The sequence below is a fragment of the Salmo salar genome, chromosome ssa04 (assembly GCF_905237065.1).
Source record: "Salmo salar chromosome ssa04, Ssal_v3.1, whole genome shotgun sequence".
Classification (NCBI taxonomy): Eukaryota; Metazoa; Chordata; class Actinopteri; order Salmoniformes; family Salmonidae; genus Salmo; species Salmo salar.
The window spans coordinates 47,374,329-47,398,211 of NC_059445.1; the positions used below are offsets into that span (position 1 = coordinate 47,374,329).

Sequence of the window (23,883 nt, forward strand, 5' to 3'; positions counted from 1 at the left end):
CCTCCCTGGACAATACTATCGCGAGGGTTGATTGGCTGCTGTATTTGGAGCAAAGCTGCTGAACTTCTAAGAGTGACTGTGTGCTGAAAGAAACAGGTGGAGATATCCAAGAGGTAGCTAGAGCAAATTACTGGTGTGTTGTTATATAGCTAAGCGGGATATTAAAAACGTGGTGAGTAGATATCAAGCTACCTTAACATGTTTGTTTGGCTAACTATCAACCTCATCTTGCACCAGTGCCAAATGCATTGCATGTCAATGGGGAGAAACCAGAGGAAACGTTCGATTGTTGCAAGCAAAGATGATCGCAAACATCTGCTTTGGTAACTAGCTAACTTATCTGTACTTAGCTAGCTAGTTACGTCTAACTTCTGTAATTAAAGTGAGAGCTAGCTAAGGTTAGCGCTCAATTAGTAACACTCTAGCGAACTAACTAGCGAGTGGTCCAACGCACCTGATTCCCATTTAACACATTTGCCGGTCAGAATGACAACTGCAGAGGCTAACATTTGGTGATAGTTATATTTCGGCCGTGCAAACGAAGGATGAAATGTCAGTGTCGTTTCGGGGGGGAGGAGTGATGCTGATAGTTGGATAGCTGTCAGTGCAATATGGATGCGTTTACACAGGCAGCCCAATTTTGATATTCTTTTGACCGATCTGATGTGAAAAGATCTGTGATTGGGTCATTTAGTGTAAAAAAATTAATAAATTGAGCTGCCCGTGTACACCAATTTGAGTGCCAATCAGTCATGTTTAGTTTTTATCAGCCTCATCATAAACTCGGACCACAGGTTCTCTTAGCTTTTAAAACATGGGCTAGTCAGACCATTTGGGGCGGCAGGTAGCCTAGGGGTTAGAGCATTGGACTAGTAACCGAAAGGTTGCAAGATTGAATCACCGAGCTGACAAGGTACAAATGTCGTTCTGCCCCAGAACAAGGCAGTTAACCCACTATTCCAGGGCCATCATTGAAAATAAGAATGTGTTCTGACTTGCCTAGTTAAATAAAGGTCAAATAAAAAAGTAATACTGTTCCAGCTGGCTAATAGCAGCTGATAGCTGTTCCTAAAGGCGCTTACAGACGGGCTGTGGTAAATGGCAACTGAATTGCGAGAAAATTCGCCTTCCTGCGGTCCTGCTTGTTGTCAGCTCAGCTTGAATGTTGTCATTAAAACATTGATTGGTTGACAAGATGAACTCTGCTCATTGGTCAACCATGCGCTATGGGTGGGGGGTGATACGTGCAAGAATTAAGCCTCATAAAGCTACTGATACTTCTCACAAAGTCAAGACTTCAGCTAATTTCCTCTTTTGGAGCCTCACGGAGCGAGCACCACGAACCGTGCTGCTTGCGAAACTGCTTGAGTTTTGCCGCCCTACTCCCATTGAATTCTGAGACCTTAGCCGCGGCCCGTCTAACTGCCCTTAGGTAGTGTAAAGCTTCGCACAGTTAATTTTCGACCAGCGTTTACTTGGCGATACTTCCTCAATTCCTGACTTGGAAGATAACGCATTTCTTCTAAACTTCCACGACTAGTTGCAGATGGTTTGTCTCATTGATTGAGACAGGTGGATGTCCACACCAAAGAGCTGCATGTCATGAGCGCTATCTAGAAATCAAGCGTTGCGTTTAACAACACTCGCCTGTCTTGACAAATGAGAAGATTTGAAGTAGACAAGATGGCGACGTACACATTGTTGGCTAACTTCATGGAACAAAACAATTATTTTATTTAATAACCACCTGACCCAACTACGTTGTCTTCCAAGTCGGGAATTGAGGAAGTATTGCCGGAAATTCTGTACTATGCTTTACTCTGCCAACGGCTATCAGCCATCAGTAGTAATGGTCTGACTAGCCAATGTTTTTAAAGCTAGTTATTTCAGTGGGTCCATGCTTGCTGACTTGACTTTTTGACCTGATGCAAATAGCTAGAGGTCCCTCAATCATGTTAGGGTAATTAGCTAGGCATTACATAGAAACTGTTTCGATGTGTACCATTGCTATTTTCCAATGCCATGTACTGTCTCGTCTTTTCTGACACCACCTTCAGTTTAATGTTACATTCATTATCAAAATTGAGCAGCAACATTATAACTTCTAGGAGCATGTTAATAATTTACTATTCCTGATTCATGTTCAGTTCAAAAGAATACATGATGAAAGATTGCTGACACATTAAACCAATGAGGGTTCTGAACTTTAAAGGGATAGTTTTTTGGCAATGAGGCTCTTTATCTACTTTCCCATAGTCCGATGAACTTGTGGATACCATTTTTATGTCTGTATGAAGGAAGTTAGCATTGACTCGCGAAACTACCTCTAACTAGCGTTAGCGCACTGACTGGAAGTCATTGGGTATGTGCTACCATGCTAACTGGGGAAGTAAAGGGCATCATTGCCAAAATCCTGAAGTATCCCTTTAAAGCCAATTATCTCCATCTTTTTGCAGATAGAACATTTATAATCCGTAGCTCTCAATGTCTGCAGTCAGAGGGCTAGTTGTTGAGGGTAGATATTGCTAAGCATGGGACGTTAGGCCTATCCTGTTAGGCCTTTCCTGTTGGTTGTGGAGAGGATGCCCAGCAAATGGAAATAGATATTGAGCATAGCTTTGGAAATCCTCTGAGGAATACTGAGACAGGACTGTCACATGAACCTGCTTGTTTGTCAAACATTTAGGCTACTCCTCTTCTCCTGTCTCTAAGATCACGTTCATAAATGAACTGCTGTAGCCTATAGGCATTTGTTTTCAGAACCATACATTTGCGTGGCTCAGATGTTTATGATGCTATTAATGGTTATTATTCCTTTGTTCTGTGTGGAACTTGAAACGAACTGTAGGAAATAAGTGCTTTCCTCCTTGAAGATGAGTACTAGAGTATTTGCCACAGCACACCCTGCCTGGCACTTCTGTGAGGGAAAGTCAAGTCACACAACGGCCCTCTGAGACTTTGCATATGTCACGGTAGGGCTGGCATGCCTGGTGAGAGGCGTAGCCAACTTATCCGTATGCCAAAACCTGAAGGTCACAGGCTTAAGTGGAACTGCAATGTAGCCCATTGCGTTGTTTCATTGGACTGACCGGATCTGTGAAGGCATGGCATGCCTTTCATGCTCACCTCTTTTTATAATTCTCTACCAAAAGGTTATGGGTCAACCTGCATGTAGGACAGCCAGTCAGGATCTGGCCAAACTGCAAACAATACTTCTAGCTTGCTATACTGTATAATCTTCTGTTCTGTGGCAAAAAAACTATTGGGCAACATAATTACTGATATTTAGCCTATTGGTTATACAACAGATAATGAGGGATAGTTGATTCTCCCCCCACAGTAGGTAATAATGAGTGAGTTTCTATTGGTAATGCACCACTCTGGACAGTGGTGCATTACCATTGTCCTATCAGGGCCCGGCCCCTTAGCCCCAGACCCAGCTTCCCAGAGTGAACTTCTGCAGAAGGTAATGTGACACGTGTGCTTTGTTGGCTGCAATCAGATGCTGTCACTATGGCCTGGCTGGTAATGGGATTGCTGCTCAGAGGGGTGGTGTGGTGGGAGACATTTTTTTTTTTTCTCTCGCTAAACTAAAATAGTGTGGCCATGCCCCCTTAGCCATCCCCTCAATTGAGTTTTATCATCAGTGCTTCACACCTTTCTAGCCCAGCTAGAAGTAAAGAGACGGGGCGTGTTGTGATTCGTTTCTATGGTGTTAACTTGTGTATGTCTCTCTTCTCAGGTGTTGCTGTTAGCAGCAGGAGATTAGGTGATGGTGCTAAGGCTTCAATCCGTTCTGGTCCTCTCCCTGTCGGGAGTGTTGGCTTTCCTAGGCCTGTGGTGGTACGCCTCTCGGAAGAAAGAACAACCCACTGACAAGGATAAGACGACCACAGACCAGGTGCACCTGTCCTCCTCCACCAGAGGTATCGGTGTTGTGGAGAACGGCCACTCCACTGGGACAGATCGGGACAGGCACGCAGTGAGGAAGAGGTCGTTAGTGGAACAGGAGCTTGTTGATTGTACAAACACACAAGCGGCAGCAAAGCTGGGTAACGTCCCACTCTGCCAATCACAACCAGAGGAAAGGGTTGTGGCTGCAGAGTGTCTGAGTAGAGGCCTCGATACTGCTACTGTGAAGCCCGTTACGGAAAGAACTGAATCTTCAGCTCAAGTACTCCCAGAGACTGCACCTAAGAGCCAAGCCCAGGGGGGACCTGAGAAGGATATAGCATTACAAAGGAAACACCAGCCATCTGAGGAACAAGTTTCTTCTATCTGTGACCTAGGCTCTAATCCTAACCCTGGTGAGAGTGCAGGCCTAAAGCCACACGCACCGCCACTCTCTGAGACACTGGAGGACACTACAAACAGAACTTTCAACAAAGAGGCTGCAGAGGAGGTTCAACTAGTCCCAGGGGAGGTTAGACTGGACCCAGAGGGAGAGGTTGGAGAAGACAAGATTACATTTTGTTTTGCAGAGATGAATCCTCAAACCGATCTGGCTGAGAACTGCCTCCTCTCCAAAGACAACCTGTCTATCCTGCCTGCTGTGGAAGAACCAACCTGTGAGTCAAGTCTACAGGATGACACCTGTCTGGCTTCCCCCATCAACCTCCTTACCAGTCAGGTGTCCCCCTCAAGGCAGCCATTGGGCATTCTGAGGTCACCTCAGAAGAAAGACCAGTCTGAGGAGTGTGAACTTAGCAGGAGTAACACAGAGGAAATTAACCAGCTGGCGTCAAGTCTGATTACTGACGTGGTCTCAGTAGCAGTGAGTCAAGTCCTGAAGGAAAAGACCCTGCTAGAACATAATGTTAGTCCTCTCTGTAACAGGGACCTCTTCACATCCCCAGATATCATCTCAATGGGTAACAGTGAGACTGGGAGAGAGATGCCTGGTCTATTGCAGGAGGATAAGTGTTCAACAACTGGCAGGGAGAACATATGTTCATCTCCTATAGTCTATGAGGATATGAAACATGACTGCAGCAGTAGAGCTGAGACTGAGCAGGCAGAGCTAGCAGAAGAAGATTCTGCAGTGGGTGATTCTGGCTCCAGCTCAGGTCATTCTGAGGAGAGCTCCAGTGGCGAGGACTCGAGCCCCAGTGTGAGCCCGCAACCACCCAGGGGACCCGCTGAAGGACTGGGGGCCACCAGCGTGTCCCTCCCTAGCGGTCACAGGACAGAGGAGGTGGCTGTTCCAGGTGAGTCGTCACATAGCAGATTTTCAATTTCTCACAATATATCAGTATCTTTCTGTCCAAGCTGACCTGTCCCTTTTTTTTCTTAGTGTTGCTGTGTAGCTGTCACACACCAGTGGCTGGTGTCCTGTTTTATTTTACCTTTATTTAACTTGGCAAGTCAGTTAAGAACAAATTCTTATGTTTTAGCTGTGCCTTATGAGTTCAGGACTGATTTTACTTCAGTGACGAAATATCTTTATTTTGCAATACTCTAGCCTGCAGCTGCTAGAGTTCCCATACAGAATGTGAACCTGGTTTAGTCCCAGTACTAGCTAGACACCATACCGTAGACCGTTTTTACAGCTGCTGATGAGGGAACATTCCCCTGCATGCGAATTTAACTTTTTGTATTGCCTTCCTGGCGCAGTATTTTCAGGTAAGAGAACTCTCGCCATGCCAGAATGTTTTATTTTTCTCCCCTGTTACTGTTGTCTGTGGGTGTTTTGTGTGCTGCTGTGTTTGCGAGGTTACATTGTGTACACAACACAAGTGACTGTTTTTAGTGACTGGTCCGTACTGCCCCAGGCTCTGGTGTGAACAGCATGGACTCTGTAGACCGTTACGTTGAACACGAAGCCAGGGACAACCAGCATATCAACAGTCCAAGTCCGCTAAGTCAACTGCTGAACACCGATCAGCAAATTGAAAAATACGTCCAGTGTTACAACAGCATTCAGCCACCGACTGTTTGGGACATAGAGGTGCCAAAGGTGAGTCTACCTCCCCTGTCTAACCCTCTGATCACTTCACCAGATTACTGATAATATATTTTCTCTGGCTACTGATTGCCATGTTAGGTTCTCTAATGTAGGTGATTTTTGGGCTTGTAGTAGGGACTTCAAATGTTGGACGCTATATTCTTGAGCACCTAGTTAAATTGTGCTTAGGCGCATTTAAAAGAAAAATCTCTACATTAGAGGTCGACCGATTAATCGGAATGGCTGATTAATTAGGGCCGATTTTATATATTTTTTTTATTTAATTTAATTTTTTTACACCTTTTATTTAACAAGGCAAGTCAGTTAAGAACACATTCTTATTTTCAATGACGGCCTTGGAATGGTGGGTTAACTACCTTGTTCAGGGGCAGAACGACAGATTTTTACCTTGTCAGCTCGGGGATTCAATCTTGCAACCTTATGGTTAACTAGTCCGACGCTCTAACCACCTGCTTTACATTGCACTCCACGAGGAGCCTGCCTGTTACGCGAATGCAGTAAGAAGCCAAGGTAAGTTGCTAGCTAGCATTAAACTTGTCTTATGAAAAAACAATCAATCAATCATAATCACTAGTTAACTACACATGGTTGATGATATTACTAGTTTATCTAGCCTGTCCTGCGTTGCATATAATCATATAATCTCTTACCTAACCATAAACATCAATGCCTTTCTTAAAATCAATACACAAGTATATATTTTTAAACCTGCATATTTAGTTAATATTGCCTGCTAACATGAATTTCTTTTAACTAGGGAAAATGTCACTTCTCTTGCAACAGAGTCAGGGTATATGCAGCAGTTTGGGCCGCCTGACTCGATGCGAACTGTGAAGACTATTTCTTCCTAACAAAGACAGTCGACTTCGCCAAACGGGGGATGATTTAACAAAAGCGCATTTGCGAAAAAAGCACAATCGTTGCACGACTGTACCTAACCATAAACATCAATTCCTTTCTTAAAATCAATACACAGAAGTATATATTTTTAAACCTGCATATTTAGCTAAAAGAAATCCAGGTTAGCAGGCAATATTAACCAGGTGAAATTGTGTCACTTCTCTTGCATTCATTGCACGCAGAGTCAGGGTATATGCAACAGTTTGGGCCGCCTGGCTCGTTGCGAACTAATTTGCCAGAATTTTACGTAATTATGACATAACATTGAAGGTTGTGCAATGTAACAGGAATATTTAGACTTAGGGATGCCACCCGTTAGATAAAATACGGAACGTTTCCGTATTTCACTGATAAGAAAAACGTTTAGTTTTCGAGATGATAGTTTCCGGATTCGACCATATTAATGACCTAAGGCTCGTATTTCTGTGTGTTATTATAATTAAGTTTATGATTTGATAGAGCAGTCTGACTTAGCGGTGGTAGGCAGCAGCAGGCTCGTAAGCATTCATTCAAACAGCACTTTTGTGTGTTTTGCCAGCAGCTCTTCGCTGTGCTTCAAGCATTGCGCTGTTTATGACTTCAAGCCTATCAACTCCCAAGATTAGGCTGGTGTAACCGATGTGAAATGGCTAGCTAGTTAGCGGGGTGCGCGCTAATAGCGTTTCAAACGTCACTCGCTCTGAGACTTTGAGTAGTTGTTCCCCTTGCTCTGCATGGGTAACGCTGCTTCGAGGGTGGCTGTTGTCGATGTGTTCCTGGTTCGAGCCCAGGTAGGAGCGAGGAGAGGGACGGAAGCTATACTGTTACACTGGCAATACTAAAGTGCCTATAAGAACATCCAATAGTCAAAGGTATATAAAATACAAATCGTATAGAGAGAAATAGTCCTATAATAACTACAACCTAAAACTTCTTACCTGAGAATATTGAAGACTCGTATTAAAAGGAACCACCAGCTTTCATATGTTCTCATGTTCTGAGCAAGGAACTTAAACGTTAGCTTTCTTACATGGCACACATTGCACTTTTGCTTTCTTCTCCAACACTTTGTTTTGCATTATTTAAACCAAATTGAACATGTTTCATTATTTATTTGAGGCTAAATTGATTTTATTGATGTATTATATTAAGTTAAAATAAGTGTTCATTCAGTATTGTTGTAATTGTCAATATTACAAATAAATAAATAAAAATCGGCCGATTTTAATCGGTATCGGCCTTTTTTGGTCCTCCAATTATCGGTATCGGCGTTGAAAAATCATAATCGGTCGACCTCTACTCTACATAGTTGAACTAGTGAGAAATATACAAAAGCATGTGGACACCCTTTCAAGTTTGTTGATTTGGCTATTTCAGCCACACTCGTTGGTGACAGGTGTATAAAATCGGGCACACAGCCATGCAATCTCCATAGACAAACAGTGGCAGTTGAATGGCCTTACCGAAGAGCTCAGTGACTTTCAACATGGCACTGTCATAGGATGCCACCTTTCCAACAAGTCAGTTTGTAAAATATCTGCCCTGGTCAACTTTTAAGTGCTGTTATTGTGAAGTGGAAATGTGGTAGGCTACACAAGCTCACAGAACGGGACCGCTGAAGCGTGTAAAAAAAAAAAAAAAAATATGTCCCTACAAAGTTCAAAACTGCCTCTGGAAGCAACGTCACCACAATAACTGTTCGTCGGGAGCTTCATGAAATGGGTTTCCATTGCCGAGCATCCGCACACAAGCCTAAGATCACCATGCGCAATGCCAAGAGTCGGCTGGAGTGGTGTAAAGCTCGCCGCCATTGGACTCTGGAGCAGTGGAAACATGTTCTCTGTAGTGATGAATCACTCTTCTCTGTCTGGCAGTCCGACGGCCAAATCTAGGTTTGGCGGATGCCAGGAGAACACTACCTGTCCAAATGCATAGTGCCAACTGTCAAATTTGGTGGAGGCGGAATAATGGTCTGGGGCTATTTTTCATGGTTTGGGCTAGGTAACTTATTTCCAGTGAAGGGATATCTTCTTGCTACAACATATGACATTCTAGACGATTCTGTGCTTCCAACTTTGTGGCAACAGTTTGGGGAAGGCCATTTCGTGTTTCAGCATCACAATGCCTCCATGTACAAAGCGAGGTCCATACAGAAATGGTTTGTTGATCAGTGTGGAAGAACTTGACTGGCCTGCACAGAGCCCTGACCTCAACTCCATCAAACACCTTTGGGATGAATTGCCTAATCGCCCAACATCAGTGCCCGACCTCACTAATGATCGTGGCTGACTGGAAGCAAGTCCCCGACGCAATGTTCTAACATCTAGTGGAAAGCCTTCGCAGAAAAGTGGAAGCTGTGATAGAAGCAAAGGGGGGACCAGCTCCATATTAATGCTTATGATTTTGGAACGATATGTTCGACGAGCAGGCGTCCACATACTTTTGGTCATGTAAAGTGTGTTTATAAAAAAACACATACTACAAAAATCTTACTAAACCTAATTTAAGATATTTATTTTTCTATATCCAATACATTTATATTACGCTACTTTCCATGATGTGAACAGTATGTGTTACTACATTACACAAGCTGCTGTTTTTGACCATATCAAATTGGGGGGAATTACACCCTTTTTACCTCCGATTGGGGATGTTGGTATAAAAGTTTAGTCAACATGATCACACGATCAATTGCTTAAAACAGATCAATATTATTATTATACCTCCCTGACCAAGGCCCTTCTCCCCTGATTGATTTGGCCAGGCGGCCAGCTCTAGGAAGAGTCTTGGTGGTTCCAAACTTCCATTTAAGAATGCTGGAGGCCACTGTGTTCTTGGGAACCTTCAATGCTTCAGAAATGTTTTGGTACCCTTCCCCAGACCTGTGCCTCGACAATCCTGTCTCGAAGCTCTACAGAGTATTCCTACGACCTCATGGCTTGGTTTTTGCTCTAACATGCACTGGCAACTGTGGGACCTTTTTATATAGACGGGTGTGTGTCTTTTCAAATCATGTCCAATCAATTGAATTTACCACAGGTGGACTCCAATCGAGTTGTAGAAACATCTCAAGGATGATCAATGGAAACAGGATGCACATTAACTCAATTTTGGTTCTTATAGCAAAGGGTCTGAATACTGTTTATTTTAAATTTGCAAACAGTTCTAAACCTGTTTTCACTTTGTCATTATGTGGTATTGTGTGTAGATGTAGGAATTTTTTGTATTTAGTCATTTTTAGAATAAGCCAAGTTTCCCAGTGGCTTTTGTATAATGTATGTTTAAACAGCACATTTAACCAAAACGTTTTGCCCCCATTCTATTGTTTTCAACGTGTAATGATATGAGTGATTTAACAAAACGTTTTACCAGGTATTGTTCAGAACAGGTTTTTTACATGGACGATACATTGGAGATGATATACGACAACTAATAGAACAACATGAAACATCTAAGAAACCAGGCCTGGTATTCATAGCAGATTTTGAAAAGGCCTTTAATAAAGTAAGGCTAGATTTTATATATAAATGCCTGGATTTCTTTCAATTTCATGGAGTCTCTTATTCAATGGGTAGAAGTAATGTATAGCAACCCCAGCTGTAAAATAGTAAATAGAGGCTATTTCTCAGAGCTTAACTGTCGGAGTTAAACAAAGGTGTCCGTTGTCACCATATCTATTCGTTATGGCGATCGAAATGCTAGCTATTAAAATCAGATCAAATAACAAAGGATTAGAAATCCAAGGCTTAAAAACAAAGGTGTCCATCTATGCCAATGACTCAGGTGCTATATTAAGTCTGGATGCTAGATCCCTGCCATGTCTCATTGAAGATCTAACTTTTTTGGGCCTCTAGACTAAACTAATTATGGTAAGTGTACCAACTTTCACATTTACCCTGCACTTTACCTATACAATGGGCTGATGGTGAAGGAGACATACTTGGTATTCATATCCCAAAATAAATAAATGAGCTCCAATGAATTTGAATAGAAAACTAGTAAAATAGACAACATCCTGCCATGGAGAGCTAAATAACTGTAACTCCTTAGTCATATCTCAGTTTACTCACGTATGGTGCTACCTAATCCTGATGATTTTGTTTTTCAAATCATGTGAGTAAAAAGTATTTCCCATCTATATAATGAATATGAACTGGGTGGGTTGAAATGTTATAAAAGCACTAAACCTCTCTAAAAGCTTCACAAAAGTTTTACTTGAACCCAAAATGTGACCCACCACCTAGATTTGGTCTTATGTAGCAACATTTGAATGTCTGTTTTTTTACATTGGATAAAAGTAGAGACTCGGTGCTAGAAAATGGTATATCATACACTGCGTTTGTGGAAACAATGGGAAAGTAATACTGCTTTGAAAGTTGATCAACTTTTAAACTCACTTTTGAACTGTCTTTCAATGTTTTGGTACTACTTTTGGTGAGTCCTTCTGTGTTTACACCCATTTAGTATTGTTCACACCCTCTTATGCCTTAGTCCCACCCATCTCTTTAAGGGTTGGTCCAACCATTCTGTACTATCTTGCCAGCTACTTCCAGACATCAGAGAGCGCGAACAGCTCATTGAACATTACTCTCCCTATCGCTCTCTGTGGTTTTGCGTTCAGAGCACACACTGAATCCTCTGGCCAATAAGTAGAGTTGTTCTGAAAGCTCTGACCTCACAACTACAGTCAAGCACTGGCTAACATTGGCTAGCTACTTCCAGACACATAAGAGAACACCCCACTCTGGCCATTTTACTCGCCCTAGCAGAGCTGGTTGGGCTTTTTTCATGTTATCTAGAGCGTTGGTGACTAACTGTGCTGCTGGCAACAATTGAATTACGCTTTATTGCCGACATTTACTGACACTGGACATATTCAACGGGTGTTGAGCATTCAAAAATCCATCAGTTATTCTGCACTCTTGCACACGAAGACGAGTCTTTTGTTAAGAAATGTAGCTAGCTAGGTATTTACCTAATTTTGACATGTCGCTAGCTAGCTAAATAATGGACCATAATCACAACTCATGACGTTACTACCCTGCATGAATCAGCAGGTAGCTAACCAACTAGGTTATATGGCTATAGCTAGTGTCTGAGAAACGAAGAATAAGATCATATACATAACATTAGCTAGCGACCCAGCCAGCTAACGTTAGCTAGCTAACAGTACACTTGAAATGAAACCACTTTCTGTCAAAATTAGAAACGTGTAATATCTAAAAATCTTACCAGTATACATCATGGTTTGACGCGTCTCCGGTCTGATGCCATGCATCGTTGCCTTAGTTTGATGATGTAATCCAGACTGGTGTTTTCTCCTTAGCTATCATACTCGAATTCCACTTTTTCTTTGGCTAAACCAACTAGGCTCATAGTTGAACAATTAACGTATTTACAGATGGCATACAAGTTTGATATTAATGCACATCAAAGTTGTTCGAGAAGGCATTTCTGCCAAAAACGCATTTTGATTTAAAAAAATTTTTACGTTCAAACAGCTCTCCTGTGAAGTCGTGACTTGCGACATACGCCTAGTTTCTTGAATCGGGTCACAAATGGCTCTCAAGTAGATTACTAAGAAAAGCTCATCCATTGTTTAAAAATTGCCTTTTTGTCATGTCTCATTTTCGATTTAATTGAAAATGTAATATTTTTCTAAGTATCTCTCTCTTTCAAACAAGCACTGCAGAGCTGGTTTCAATTTCATCCCCCAGACACGATAGAACAAGTTATGGTTGAAGTCAAATGTACTGGTTGGTCAAAGACCTGTATCTATGGAAAATGTTTGTTTTTAAATTGGAATGGTAGTTGTCTTTTTCATGGAGTTATCGTAAGGTCTGCTCAATCGAATATATTACAACTAATTGATTACAGCATTACCCCAAAATGGAGGAGGCAGGTGGCAGCGAGAGGAGTTGGGGGAACTGGGCCCAGATTCACAAAACCATAAGAAGAAATGTCTTCTTAACCAAAAAAAATGGCAGTTAACTGTATCCTTAAGAAGAAACTTAGGCAAAGTTGCTATTTCTTAATTTCTTCTTAACTTCTTGCTTAAGGAGAAACCTATATTCTTGGAAATAAAGTTATTGGAAGTGTTGTTAATTCCAAGATGACTAAACCCTTGTCTTAAACTCGGCAGTGAGAGAATAAGCTCATGAAAGCAATTGAACATGTTTAATTCACTCAAACTTTATCTGAAAGTTTCAGTATTGGTTCTTTTAAACCCAAGCACAGTATTCTCAGTACAAAATATGCTAACATAATTGCTTAGATGGTTGCCTAGCAACAAACATCTTAAGCAAATTCATAAGAAAATCATTAAATATTAAGATATTGTTGAGGAATTGCACTTACAAACTATCTTATGAACCAATTAATTTTATTTTTTCTAAAGCTTATTAGGTTTATGAGTAAGAAGTGTTTTGTGAATCTGGATCCTGGTGTTTGTTTGGATCATAACTGCATTCAAACGCACACGTGCGTACATGCACTCATATGTTTACATTTACATTACATTTAAGTCATTTAGCAGACGCTCTTATCCAGAGCGACTTACAAAATGGTGCATTCACCTTATGATATCCAGTGGAACAACCACTTTACAATAGTGCATCTAAATCTTTTAAGGGGGGGGTTAGAAGGATTACTTTATCCTATCCTAGGTATTCCTTAAAGAGGTGGGGTTTCAGGTGTCTCCGGAAGGTGGTGATTGACTCCGCTGTCCTGGCGTCGTGAGGGAGCTTGTTCCACCATTGGGGTGCCAGAGCAGCAAACAGTTTTGACTGGGCTGAGCGGGAACTGTGCTTCCTCAGAGGTAGGGGGGCCAGCAGGCCAGTGGTGGATGAACGCAGTGCCCTTGTTTGGGTGTAGGGCCTGATCAGAGCCTGATCAGAGCCTGTATACAGTTGTCATTTTGTTTTTTCTTAATTTTTTTCTCTCTCTGTAAATTTTGTTGGTTTGTGCATGGGGGGGGGCAGAACTCTGAACTGTGGGGGGCAGTTGATTGCCTGGTGGTTGGGAGCTTGGGCCAGTGGCTGGTAGGTCGCTGGTTTGGGTCGCCCTTTTTGACTTGGTGGGAGATCTGTCAACGTGCCCTTGGGTGGGACACTTGACCCTGGTCTCTCCTGTGGGTCATTTTGGATGGGAGTTAGTTAGTTCACTGAATGTAATGTAAATGTTGAGTGGCTTCACTGCAGGTAGATTTTATTTTTATTTTTTTAATAGTCAATAATAAAATGTATGCTGGTGACCCACTTCAGAGGGTGAAAGACTGGGGCCCTAGTCAGACTGGCGTCTTTCATACCTAAGTTTAGTCCCTGGACAATAAAGTAGACGAGCTCAGGGCCTCCTTCCAGAGAGACATCAAGCACTGTAACATACTGTTTATGGAATCATGGCACTCTCTGGATATATTGCCCCTGTCTATTCAGCCAGCAGAGTTATCCGTCCATCACATGAACAGAAAGGACTCTGGGCGGAATAAGAGAGGCGGAGGAGTTTGTTTCATTACTAACATTCATGGTGTGATTGTGGTAACGTACAGGAACTCAAGTCCTTTTGTTCTCCCAATCTGGAATACCTCACCATCAAATGCCGACAGCATTGCCTCCCGAGACTATCATTTTCTTTGGTCATATTCCCTGCCCACCCCAAGCCGACACGACTGCTCTCAAGGAACTGCACTGGACTGTGCAAACTGGAATCTGCATATCCCGAGGCCACATTTATTGTAGCTGGGGACTTTATTAAAGGAAGTCTGAGGAAAACACTAACGAAATTCTGTCAGCACATCTCCTGTGCTATTGGTGCAACACGGACCCTGGCTCATTGCTACATTCTCTTCCTGGACAGCTACAAGGCCCTCCCTTCGGCAAATCACGCCTCCATTCTGCTCCTCCCCATCTATAGGCAGAAAGTTAAACAGGAAGCTCCCATGGTAAGGACTGTTCAACATTGGCCTGATCAATCAGAATCTGTGTGATTTTTGATCACGTGGACTGGGAAATGTTCCAGGACGCCTCAGAATCGTAACGACGAATACACTGAATCGGTGACGGGGTTCATCAGGAAGTGCTTAGGATGTTCCCACTGTGACGAATTTATCCAAACCAAAAACCGTGGATAGATGGCAACATTTGTAGTAATCGCTGCCAAAGGTGCTTCTACAAAGTATTTAAACTGTCGGCGTAAAACAAGGTTGTCCACTATCAGCATATCTATTTATTATTACCATCAATGTTAGCTGTTAAAATTAGTTCCAACTAATATCAAGGGATTAGAAATTCATGGCTTAAAAACAAAGGTGTCATTGTACGCAGATTCATGTTTTCTTTTAAAACCACAATTGGAATCCCTCCACTTTTACATTGCTGTGTAGTTTACCAATAAAATGGTCTGACGGGGATGTGGACATACTCGGTATACATATCCCGAAATGATCTCTCTAATAAATTTTTATAGGAAGTTAGCAAAAATAGATAAGATCTTGCTACCATGGAAAGGAAAATACCTGTCTATTTGTGGAAAAATCACCCTGATTAACTCTTTAGTCATATCAGTTTACCTATTTGCATATGGTTTTGCCTACACCTAGTCACCTGCTTTTTAAATTATATGAACAACAAATATTCAATTTTATTTGGAATAGCAAGCCAGGCAAAATTAAAAAGGCCTCTTTTTATATATTGAATATGGATTCTGAGGGTAGAAATTATTAAAGCATTAGACCTCTCACTAAAGGCATTAGTCATACAAAAGTTTGACTTGCGTAAATCCGAAATGGGTTCTCCAGTAAATTTGTAAGAATGTCTCACCCCATGTTCAAGAATTGCCCTTTTCCCTTTATTCAGATTACAACTGCTCACTTTCGGTTATTTGAAAACAAATTAATCTCCAAAATATATATTTTTTTAAACAAGCCATAGAAAGTTGGTTGCAATTTCAGTTTAATCCACCTAAAATGACAGAACAAATATTGTGGTTTAAACTCAAATATACTAATTGATTTAAAAGTGTTTTTTAGATAAAAGGTATAATCTTTGTAAATTACATCATAAATAGGACTGGTGGAAATGTCTGCTCTACCCAAAATTGCAGCGTTACTACAAAAAATGGATGAGGCAAGTGGAAGGGGAAAAAGTAAGGAACTTGTCTGTCGGCCCTGCATTAAAGACCAAAAATTGTTAGGGAATTGCGATAAATAGAAACATACTAGTTTCATTTAAGGACCAGCTGTGCCATATAAATTGCAAAATAGTTGGGAAGAGATTTTCGATATACCGATTCCATGGCACATGGTTTATGAATTGACACGAAAAATGACGCCGGATTCAAAACTTTGAATTTTTCCATTTTAAATTATTATACAAAATTCTTGCAACCAATAGAATGTTATATGGGGCATACAATCTTCCCAGCTCTGCAGATTTTGTTGTGAGGAGGCAGAGTCATTAGATTATTTTTATTTTGGTCACAGGTCCAGGAATGGATGAAGAATTACATTTACCTAGAACTAACGCTGCAGATGGCAATACTGGGTGATTTTGAAAAGTCCTAGTCAATCGATCATCAATATAATTATTTTAGCAACATTTTTTTTATTTTAATTTACAATCTGTAGAAACTATGAGAATAGAAAGGTTCTATACTTTTGTGAAGCATCACAGCACAGTTGGCAAATAGAAATCCAAAATGGATGGACGTCAGAAATGGGACTAAAAACAAAATATAACTATTGTAAAATAGATTGTTTAAACTGAAGGTAGAAGCCTAAGCGTTATTAGTTTACTCCAATTGGGGGAGGGGTGGTAGGGTTTGCGGGGAATAATAAAGGTATATTCTAAAGTGTTTTTTTTTGTTTTTTTTACCCCAAAAATATATGGGGGATTGGAAATGATGCAGACAATTACATTGATGGAAGCAATAATCTATCCACAATATTAAAGCTGATCCACCCCCCCCTCAAAAACAAAAGTAGACGAGCACTCATACGTCTATTTCTCAAAGACAACCTCTGGATATGACGCTGAGCACGTGCACTCAACTTCTTTGGTTGACCATGACGAGGCCTGTTCTGAGTGTAACCTGTCCTGTTAAACCGCTGTATGGTCTTGGCCACCGTGCTGCAGCTCAGTTTCAGGGTCTTGGCAATCTTCTTATAGCACAGGCCATCTTTATGTAGAGCAACAATTATTTTTTTCAGATCCTCAGTCCTTTGCCATGAGGTGCCATGTTGAACTTCCAGTGACCACGAGGGAGTGTGAGAGCGATGACACCAAATTTAACACACCTGCTCCCCATTCACACCTGAGACCTTGTAACACTAACGAGTCACATGACACCGGGAGGGAAAATGGCTAATTGGGCCCAATTTGGACATTTTCACTTAGGGGTGTACTCACTTTTGTTGCCAGCGATTTTAGACATTAATGACTGTGTGTTGTGTTATTTTGAGGGGACAGTAAATTTACACTGTTATACAAGCTGTACACTCACTACTTTACATTGTAGCAAATTGTCATTTCTTCAGTGTTGTCACATGAAAAGATCTACTCAAATATTTACAAGAAGGTGAGGGGTGTACTCACGTTTGAGATACTGTACCATATTCTAGTCAAGGCTCATCCTATATAACGACTGCTGTACACCTTTTCTGTTCATATACTGTTTTTACACACCATTATAACAATATATTTATGACATTGCTCATTCCGATATTTTATAATTTTTCTGGATTGTGTGTATTTTTGCTAGGTATTACTGCACTGTTGGAGCTAAAAACACAAGCATTCCGCTGCACCTGCAATAACATCTGCAAACCTGTGTACACGACCAATGAACTTTGATTTGATCAAAATGCAATACTTCCAAATGTAGCTGGCTGTCTTCTAAAAGTTGTCCTTTACCAGTGACATACAAATTATTCCCAGATTCCGTGTTTTTGGGGGGTTTCTTTTACAGGCTGTGCAACCTGTATCTTTTCTTATATATTTTTGTCACTCTATTGATTTCAATGTGATATCGATACAAGTAATTTACAAAAGTGTTGCGTTTCTGTTTTGGTGACCCCTGTAACAAAATCCAACATTCTAGATTTTGATCGTTGTCATCTAACCAGTGAGGTAAAAGATATCTCCCGTTTCCATGGTTTTTGTTGTTGTTGGGGGGGCAGGGTTGTTTGTTTCGTTAGGGTGTACAACCAGATTTTCACCCGCTAATCAATCTGAATGACTTATTGCCATTTGTCAAAACAAGTGGTTGGTGTTTGTGCTTTAAAAAATAAATAAAATAGACTGATTTACTATTGTTGCATGTGTAGATGTTACATTTTAGGTTTTCAATATCACAAACTGTTTCTGCATATTGGTTTGGACACCTTAAAGCTGTGTTTTGACATGGGTTATTTATCCAAATGTGTTGTCCACGGGAAGTTTTAGGAATAAACTATGTAAATGTAACTCTCAATATTAATTTCCAACGGTATTGTACTTAATTAAAAACTGCTGAATAATTCAAAAGTGCTGCAATTTTATTTTGATATACCAGAAGTCACCGACTCAGGTTTGCCCTGCCTACTTGTAGTGTGAGCCATTTAGCTATAGCCCAGATTTGGTACAGTAGTGTGCTGCAGTCAATCGTCTCTGTGAGACTGAGACCAGGCGCTTCGGTGACAGTGAGCTGGGTACAGCTGTCTGATTCGTAGTGCTATGGGGAACGGTGGTTGGGGCTGTGGTCTGGTAGTGTGTAATGGGAATCCTGCTGCCTGCCTGCTGATGCCATACTGTCCTCATGTTCTCACTCAAGGACATGCTGCCTAACTCTGATCTGTGGCATATATATATATATATATATATATCACATGCACACACAGAGAGACCTCTCCTTCCAATTACTCTGAGAGGTGCTCGGTGGAATTGGTTACATCTGAGCAAGCTGAGCACATGTTATCAGAGCAAGCCATGCAAAGGGTGACATGGACAGCCTATATGCCACTCAGAGATAGAAACACCACACCTTCTAGTATGGTATAGTAACTTATGCATGATTATCTCTCTCTTTTGAATTCTGTTTCACTGTCTGACAGCATCTTGTTGGGAGATTGATTGGGAAGCAGGGGCGATATGTGAGTTACCTGAAGGAGACATCCGGAGCAAACATCTTCATCGCCACCCTGCCTTACACCCAGGAGTTCCAGATCTGCCACATAGAGGGTGAGTGCACGAGACGCTGGCTCTCCACAACAGGACGTCACTTGTAGTCAGGCACCTAGGCTTTGGTAGCTGCATTGGCCCCTTGTGGCTTGCTCAGTTTGTCTCTGTTTCCTCCAGGGTCAAAGGAGCAGGTGGATTGTGCTCTGGAGCTGATCAGGAAGAAGTTCAAAGATCTGGATGTGACCAGATGTTATGTCCAATCTCCAGTGGCCAGCCTGCCCTCTCTCCCAATCACATCCTGGGTAAGTAGTATCTTCTGGTTGGCTGAAGTAGTGTGGAACTGTGGGTTAATGCTTTGACTAAAAGCCTCTCTCTCTCAGCTGCTGCTTCCCCATAGGGTGACAGTTGAGGTAACCGTGATCCAAGTAGCCTCTGGGAACTATGTGTTCCTCCAGCAGCACACACACCCCACCTTCCATGCTCTCCGCAGCCTGGACCAACAGATGAGCTTGTGTTACTCTCACCCAGGGTGCCCTCACTTGCCGGCCCCAGTGGAAGGTAGGCATGCACAGCCAGAGCCTTGGGACTCCTTACCCTCAGATGATAAAGTATCTTTCTGTGGTGTCATTTCCTTTCTCAAATGTTTTCCTCTCACTCTCTCTCTTACACACACACACACACACACGTGGGAGTGATCTGTGCTGCCCAGATGCCTGAGGGAGCCTGGTGGAGAGCGCAGGTGATGTGTTACTATGAAGAAACCAAGGAGGTGGAGCTCTGCTATGTGGACTATGGAGGCTATGTCATGGTGAAGATCGACACCCTCCGCCAGATCAGGTGGGGATTCCTGGTAAAACTGGCATTTGGGTGATTTTTATTTATTTTTATGCATAAAATCGGACCAAATAAAAACATGTCCAGCAGAAAACATTCTATTGAAAAGTCAACATCATCTATTCATGGAGGTTGGTTGAATCAGGTGAGTTTGTCTGGTGCTACAACATAAAATGGTGCTGTTGGGGGTACTCGAGGACTGGGGTTGGAAAACGCCTATTTAGAGGAAGTAAAATGACTTCCAATGCCTCATTGTGTAGTTTGCTTAAATGATTTGCAGCTAGCTACTGTACCAAGGATGGAGGCACAGATAAGTGGGTAAATAGATTGACACTGAAACAGAATATTTACAAGCCAGATGGACAAAGACATGCATTTTGCAAGGAGCCAACGTTCACTTGGTAGGTTCATTCCTCCTTGCATAATTATTGTAGTCATTTCCATATGGTGTCAATGAATTGGCAGTGGGTAGTCCTAAAGAAAGCATTACCTTACACGTCAGTTAAGAACAAATTCTTATTTACAATGGTGGCCTACACTGGCCAAACCCGGACAACGCTGGGTCAATTGTGCGCTGCCCTATGGAACTCCCAATCACGACCAGTTGTGATAGAGCCTGGATTCGAACCAGTGTGTCTGTAGGGACGCCTCTGGCATTGAGATGCAGTGCCTTACACCGCTGCACCACTTGGGAGCCCCAAGATTTTGAATATGATATATTTGTTATGGCCGGTAAAGCTCCCATTTGATCTGATCATTTTTTTCCTGATGGAAACGTGGGATTGACTTTGCTGTTGGTCTTCCCACAGATCAGACTTTGTTGCCTTACCTTTCCAAGGATCTGAGGCGATCCTGGAACATATTGCACCCCTTCCAGGTATGTTTCAGCTGTATTTCTGAAACAGAATATCAAAATGTTGTCAACAGTTTAAACTCTGTATTTAAACATCAATTAAAGTTCATGCTCATATCACTGTGACATCTCTTCCCTATCTACTAGGAGAAGAAGGATTCTCCGCTGCAGCCAAATCTGCACTGGAGGAAATGACACAAGGATTGCCACTACTTGCACAGGTAGAGAAAAGAGAAGTGAAAGGATATGTCTCCTTGTGCTGGTGTACAGTCAGCACAATAAGGAAAGGTAGTCTCTGTTCTTACCCTGTATATCTGCACACTCCCCAGGTCACAGACTGTCACACCAGTGGCATTCCCTTGGTACAGATATGGAAAACTGAAGGAGAACAGGTATGCAATACTATTTTTATTTTTTTTGGAAACATGACAGCATCCACTTTAACTGTGTATGTTAAACCTCTTCATTTATATAAGTATTCTAATGGGTTCATGTTGCTAATGTTTCTCTCTTGGTCTTCCAGTTGGTGTCTGTGAACCGTGCTCTGGTGGATAGCGGACTGTGTAGCTGGGTAGACTGCCTCTGACTGAAGAGCAATCCTGGCCCTTTTTGGATAGTTTTCAAATGTCCCCTCCCTTCTAAGCACAGATCTATAAGGGATTGGATATGTGTGAGTAAGGTTACCAGCCCTATTACCCTCACCAATCTACCAATTCAGATCTGTGATTACTTCAAGGAAGGTAGGAAGGAAAATTGGATATCTGAAGTATTCAAACATGGCCCCTATCTTGCAGTCATGCCTTTTACCGCTCTACCTCCTCAGTCCCATCCTCTGGACTGCTGCCCTGTTGGGGCACAACAATGTCCTCCTTCTCAGCTCGACTGTTCATGCTTGTTGTTTCTTTATCACTGTGTACACTTTCTGATTTATTTGAAGTTTTATTTACACCCCCCCCCTCCACCCTTATATAAATGTTTGTTAATTATGCTTACATGATTTCTGACCAACATTAATCTAATTACTGTTTTGTTTTCAATGGATACAATCCTATTAAGAAACTAAATAAAGATGAACTGTCCTTTCTGAGCTCTCCACTTTGACCTTAGCCACAGACTGTTATGTTGTAAGATATAATGTAGCTAGTCTGTATTGATGTCAATCAGATCTCATTAAATGAATGCATGTGTACATTTTGTGAGTTTGTTAGATGATACACAAATTCAGGAACCTTTTGTATATTGACCTCGATGTCCAAACTAAATATACAGTGTACAGAACATTAGGAACACTTTCCTAACATTGAGTTGCACCCCCTTTTGCCCTCAGAACATCGTCAGTTCGTAGGGGCATGGACTAACATTCCACAGGGGTGCTGACCCGTGTTGACTCCATTGCTTCCTACAGTTGTGTGAAGGTAGCTGGGTGTCTTTTGGGTGGTAGATCATTCTTGATACACATGGGGGGAAAACTGTTGATTGTCCTACCATACCCTGTTCAAAGGCACTTAAACATTTTGTCTTGCCCATTCACCCTCTGAATTGCACACATACACAACTCATGTCTTAATTGTCTCAAGGCTTAAACATCCTCCTTTAACTGGTCTCCTCCCCTTCATCTACACTGATTGGATTTAACAGGTGACATAAATAAGGGATCATAGTTTTCACCTGGATTTACCTGGTCAGTCTGTCATGGAAAGAGCAGGTTTTCCTAACATTTTGACTTGGTCAACCAGTGCCCGTGAGGAACTTGTCTGGACTGTTAAACTCACTGAGGGTTATTGTGCTTCAGTTTTGATCCCCGGAGTGTTTGTTTCTACGTTTTAAGGGAGAGCTTGAGTTATTTGTATGTCTGATGTTAGTTATGAGTCGTTTTTGAAGTGGATGTACTGGGGAATGATGGAATGAGTAAACAAGAACCTAGCGAATTCAGTAGATGGCGCCAAAGGCTTAGTTTTTGCTATTCCTATTAGTCAAGCACTGTGTTAGGAATACAGAGAGCACCTGCTGTCTTGATAAGCACAGACAAATGTTTCAGTCAATTCAGAGTACTGTGTAAAGAATGAGCGTGTATGAATTTTAGTTTGACTACTAAATGTTATATAAGCTTTCCGCAGTTACATTTGTAATCAAACATTGTTTACTTGTGAGGCAACTTGGTAGGCCCATCTTTCAAGGCAGCTGAAGACTTCGTTATTATATTGTAGCTAACTACTCATCGCACTCAACTGAAATATGGAATGAATCACTTGCAGGACCAAATTAGAGCCATTCTGAATAAATACTGTATACAGGAAACCATGCCAGTGTCTGAAGGAAAACTAAATGAATTTGTAATCCACTTCTGTCTAGATTCATCCCATGTTTGAATGTAACACAGTAAAAAAAATGGTATGTGTGAAGATGTGTTCTCTGTTTCTTTGCCTTTACGTCCTTCGATTGTATCTTAATTCTGCAACTCCTAGTCTTCTCTTTCATCAGCTTCTATCCAGGGTTTTTTGGGGGGGAGGTCATTAGTTTTTGGTTTAATTTAAGGGTCGTTTCACCCCAAATTTGTTACGTTATTTGAGTTGGAACTGAATGAAATATTATATACATATAGTTATTTTGTCATGAAAGGCCAGATTTGTGGTTTGGATTTTCTGCCTTTTTGTTCTATTCACTATAATTTTCAGTGGTGTACATTGAAGACTGAGTGACAGTTGTGTCTTCCAGCATGCTGTCTGGGCATTTCAGTTCAGAAATCAGAGTTGTTCTGCTGATAGGATAATAGGGAGGGAGTTGGGGAGGATTTCAGAAATCACCTGTGGTGCACATTAATTTTCCAGCAAAGGCCCCATAATAATGCAGCAGCATGCACTCCTTGGTGTCTTTTGATGAGACTAATTAAAGGCATGAGGCATGTAAAAATTTTTTTTTTAAAGAAGCTAATCGGAGGGCAGGACTATGAGGAGCCTCATCCAAGACCCCTATTGATTAATGAAGTCACACTGTCATTCCCCATTATCTTCGCTGCTTATAATAGCACACTCACTCACCCACCAACAGTGGAGAGAGAGATTGAAGGATTAGCAAAGGTCTCCTCACGTTGCGCTCCATAAATGCTCTCTTTAGTCATGATGCTCAAGTCAAGTCAGTGCTATACTTCATGATGTTTTGATTATGCTGCTGAGTGCAAGGATTCATTTGTATTTTGTTAC

General features: G+C 41.7%; 1 protein-coding gene across 3 annotated transcripts; it reads left to right on the top strand.

Moving 5' to 3' along the window:
* The first annotated feature begins 27 nt into the window (after nt 1-27).
* On the top strand, nt 28-23,085 carry LOC106603290 (A-kinase anchor protein 1, mitochondrial). 3 transcript variants are annotated; one of them, XM_045717025.1, is made up of 11 exons: nt 28-113; nt 3,743-5,207; nt 5,772-5,956; nt 18,930-19,056; nt 19,174-19,298; nt 19,377-19,553; nt 19,682-19,833; nt 20,640-20,707; nt 20,831-20,904; nt 21,013-21,075; nt 21,207-23,085. In XM_045717025.1, exons 2-11 carry the CDS (start codon nt 3,773-3,775, stop codon nt 21,267-21,269), a joined length of 2,469 nt encoding a protein of 822 aa, XP_045572981.1. In that variant the 5' UTR covers nt 28-113; nt 3,743-3,772; the 3' UTR covers nt 21,270-23,085. The 3 variants fall into 3 exon arrangements, with proteins under 3 accessions (XP_045572981.1, XP_014052230.2, XP_045572980.1); XM_014196755.2 differs by having other exon boundaries at nt 31-172; nt 19,377-19,554; nt 19,683-19,833; XM_045717024.1 differs by lacking the exon at nt 28-113 and adding an exon at nt 1,240-1,432.
* Nucleotides 23,086-23,883: the final 798 nt, after the last annotated feature.

What these genes read in the sequence shown, in the direction of transcription:
- LOC106603290 (XM_045717025.1), top strand. Translation starts at nt 3,773, where the DNA reads ATGGTGCTAAGGCTTCAATCCGTTCTGGTCCTCTCCCTGTCGGGAGTG. An exon ending in AGAGGAGGTGGCTGTTCCAG is followed by an intron (nt 5,208 to 5,771) that starts GTGAGTCGTCAC and finishes GTACTGCCCCAG; the next exon opens with GCTCTGGTGTGAACAGCATG. An exon ending in GATTGCCACTACTTGCACAG is followed by an intron (nt 20,905 to 21,012) that starts GTAGAGAAAAGA and finishes CACACTCCCCAG; the next exon opens with GTCACAGACTGTCACACCAG.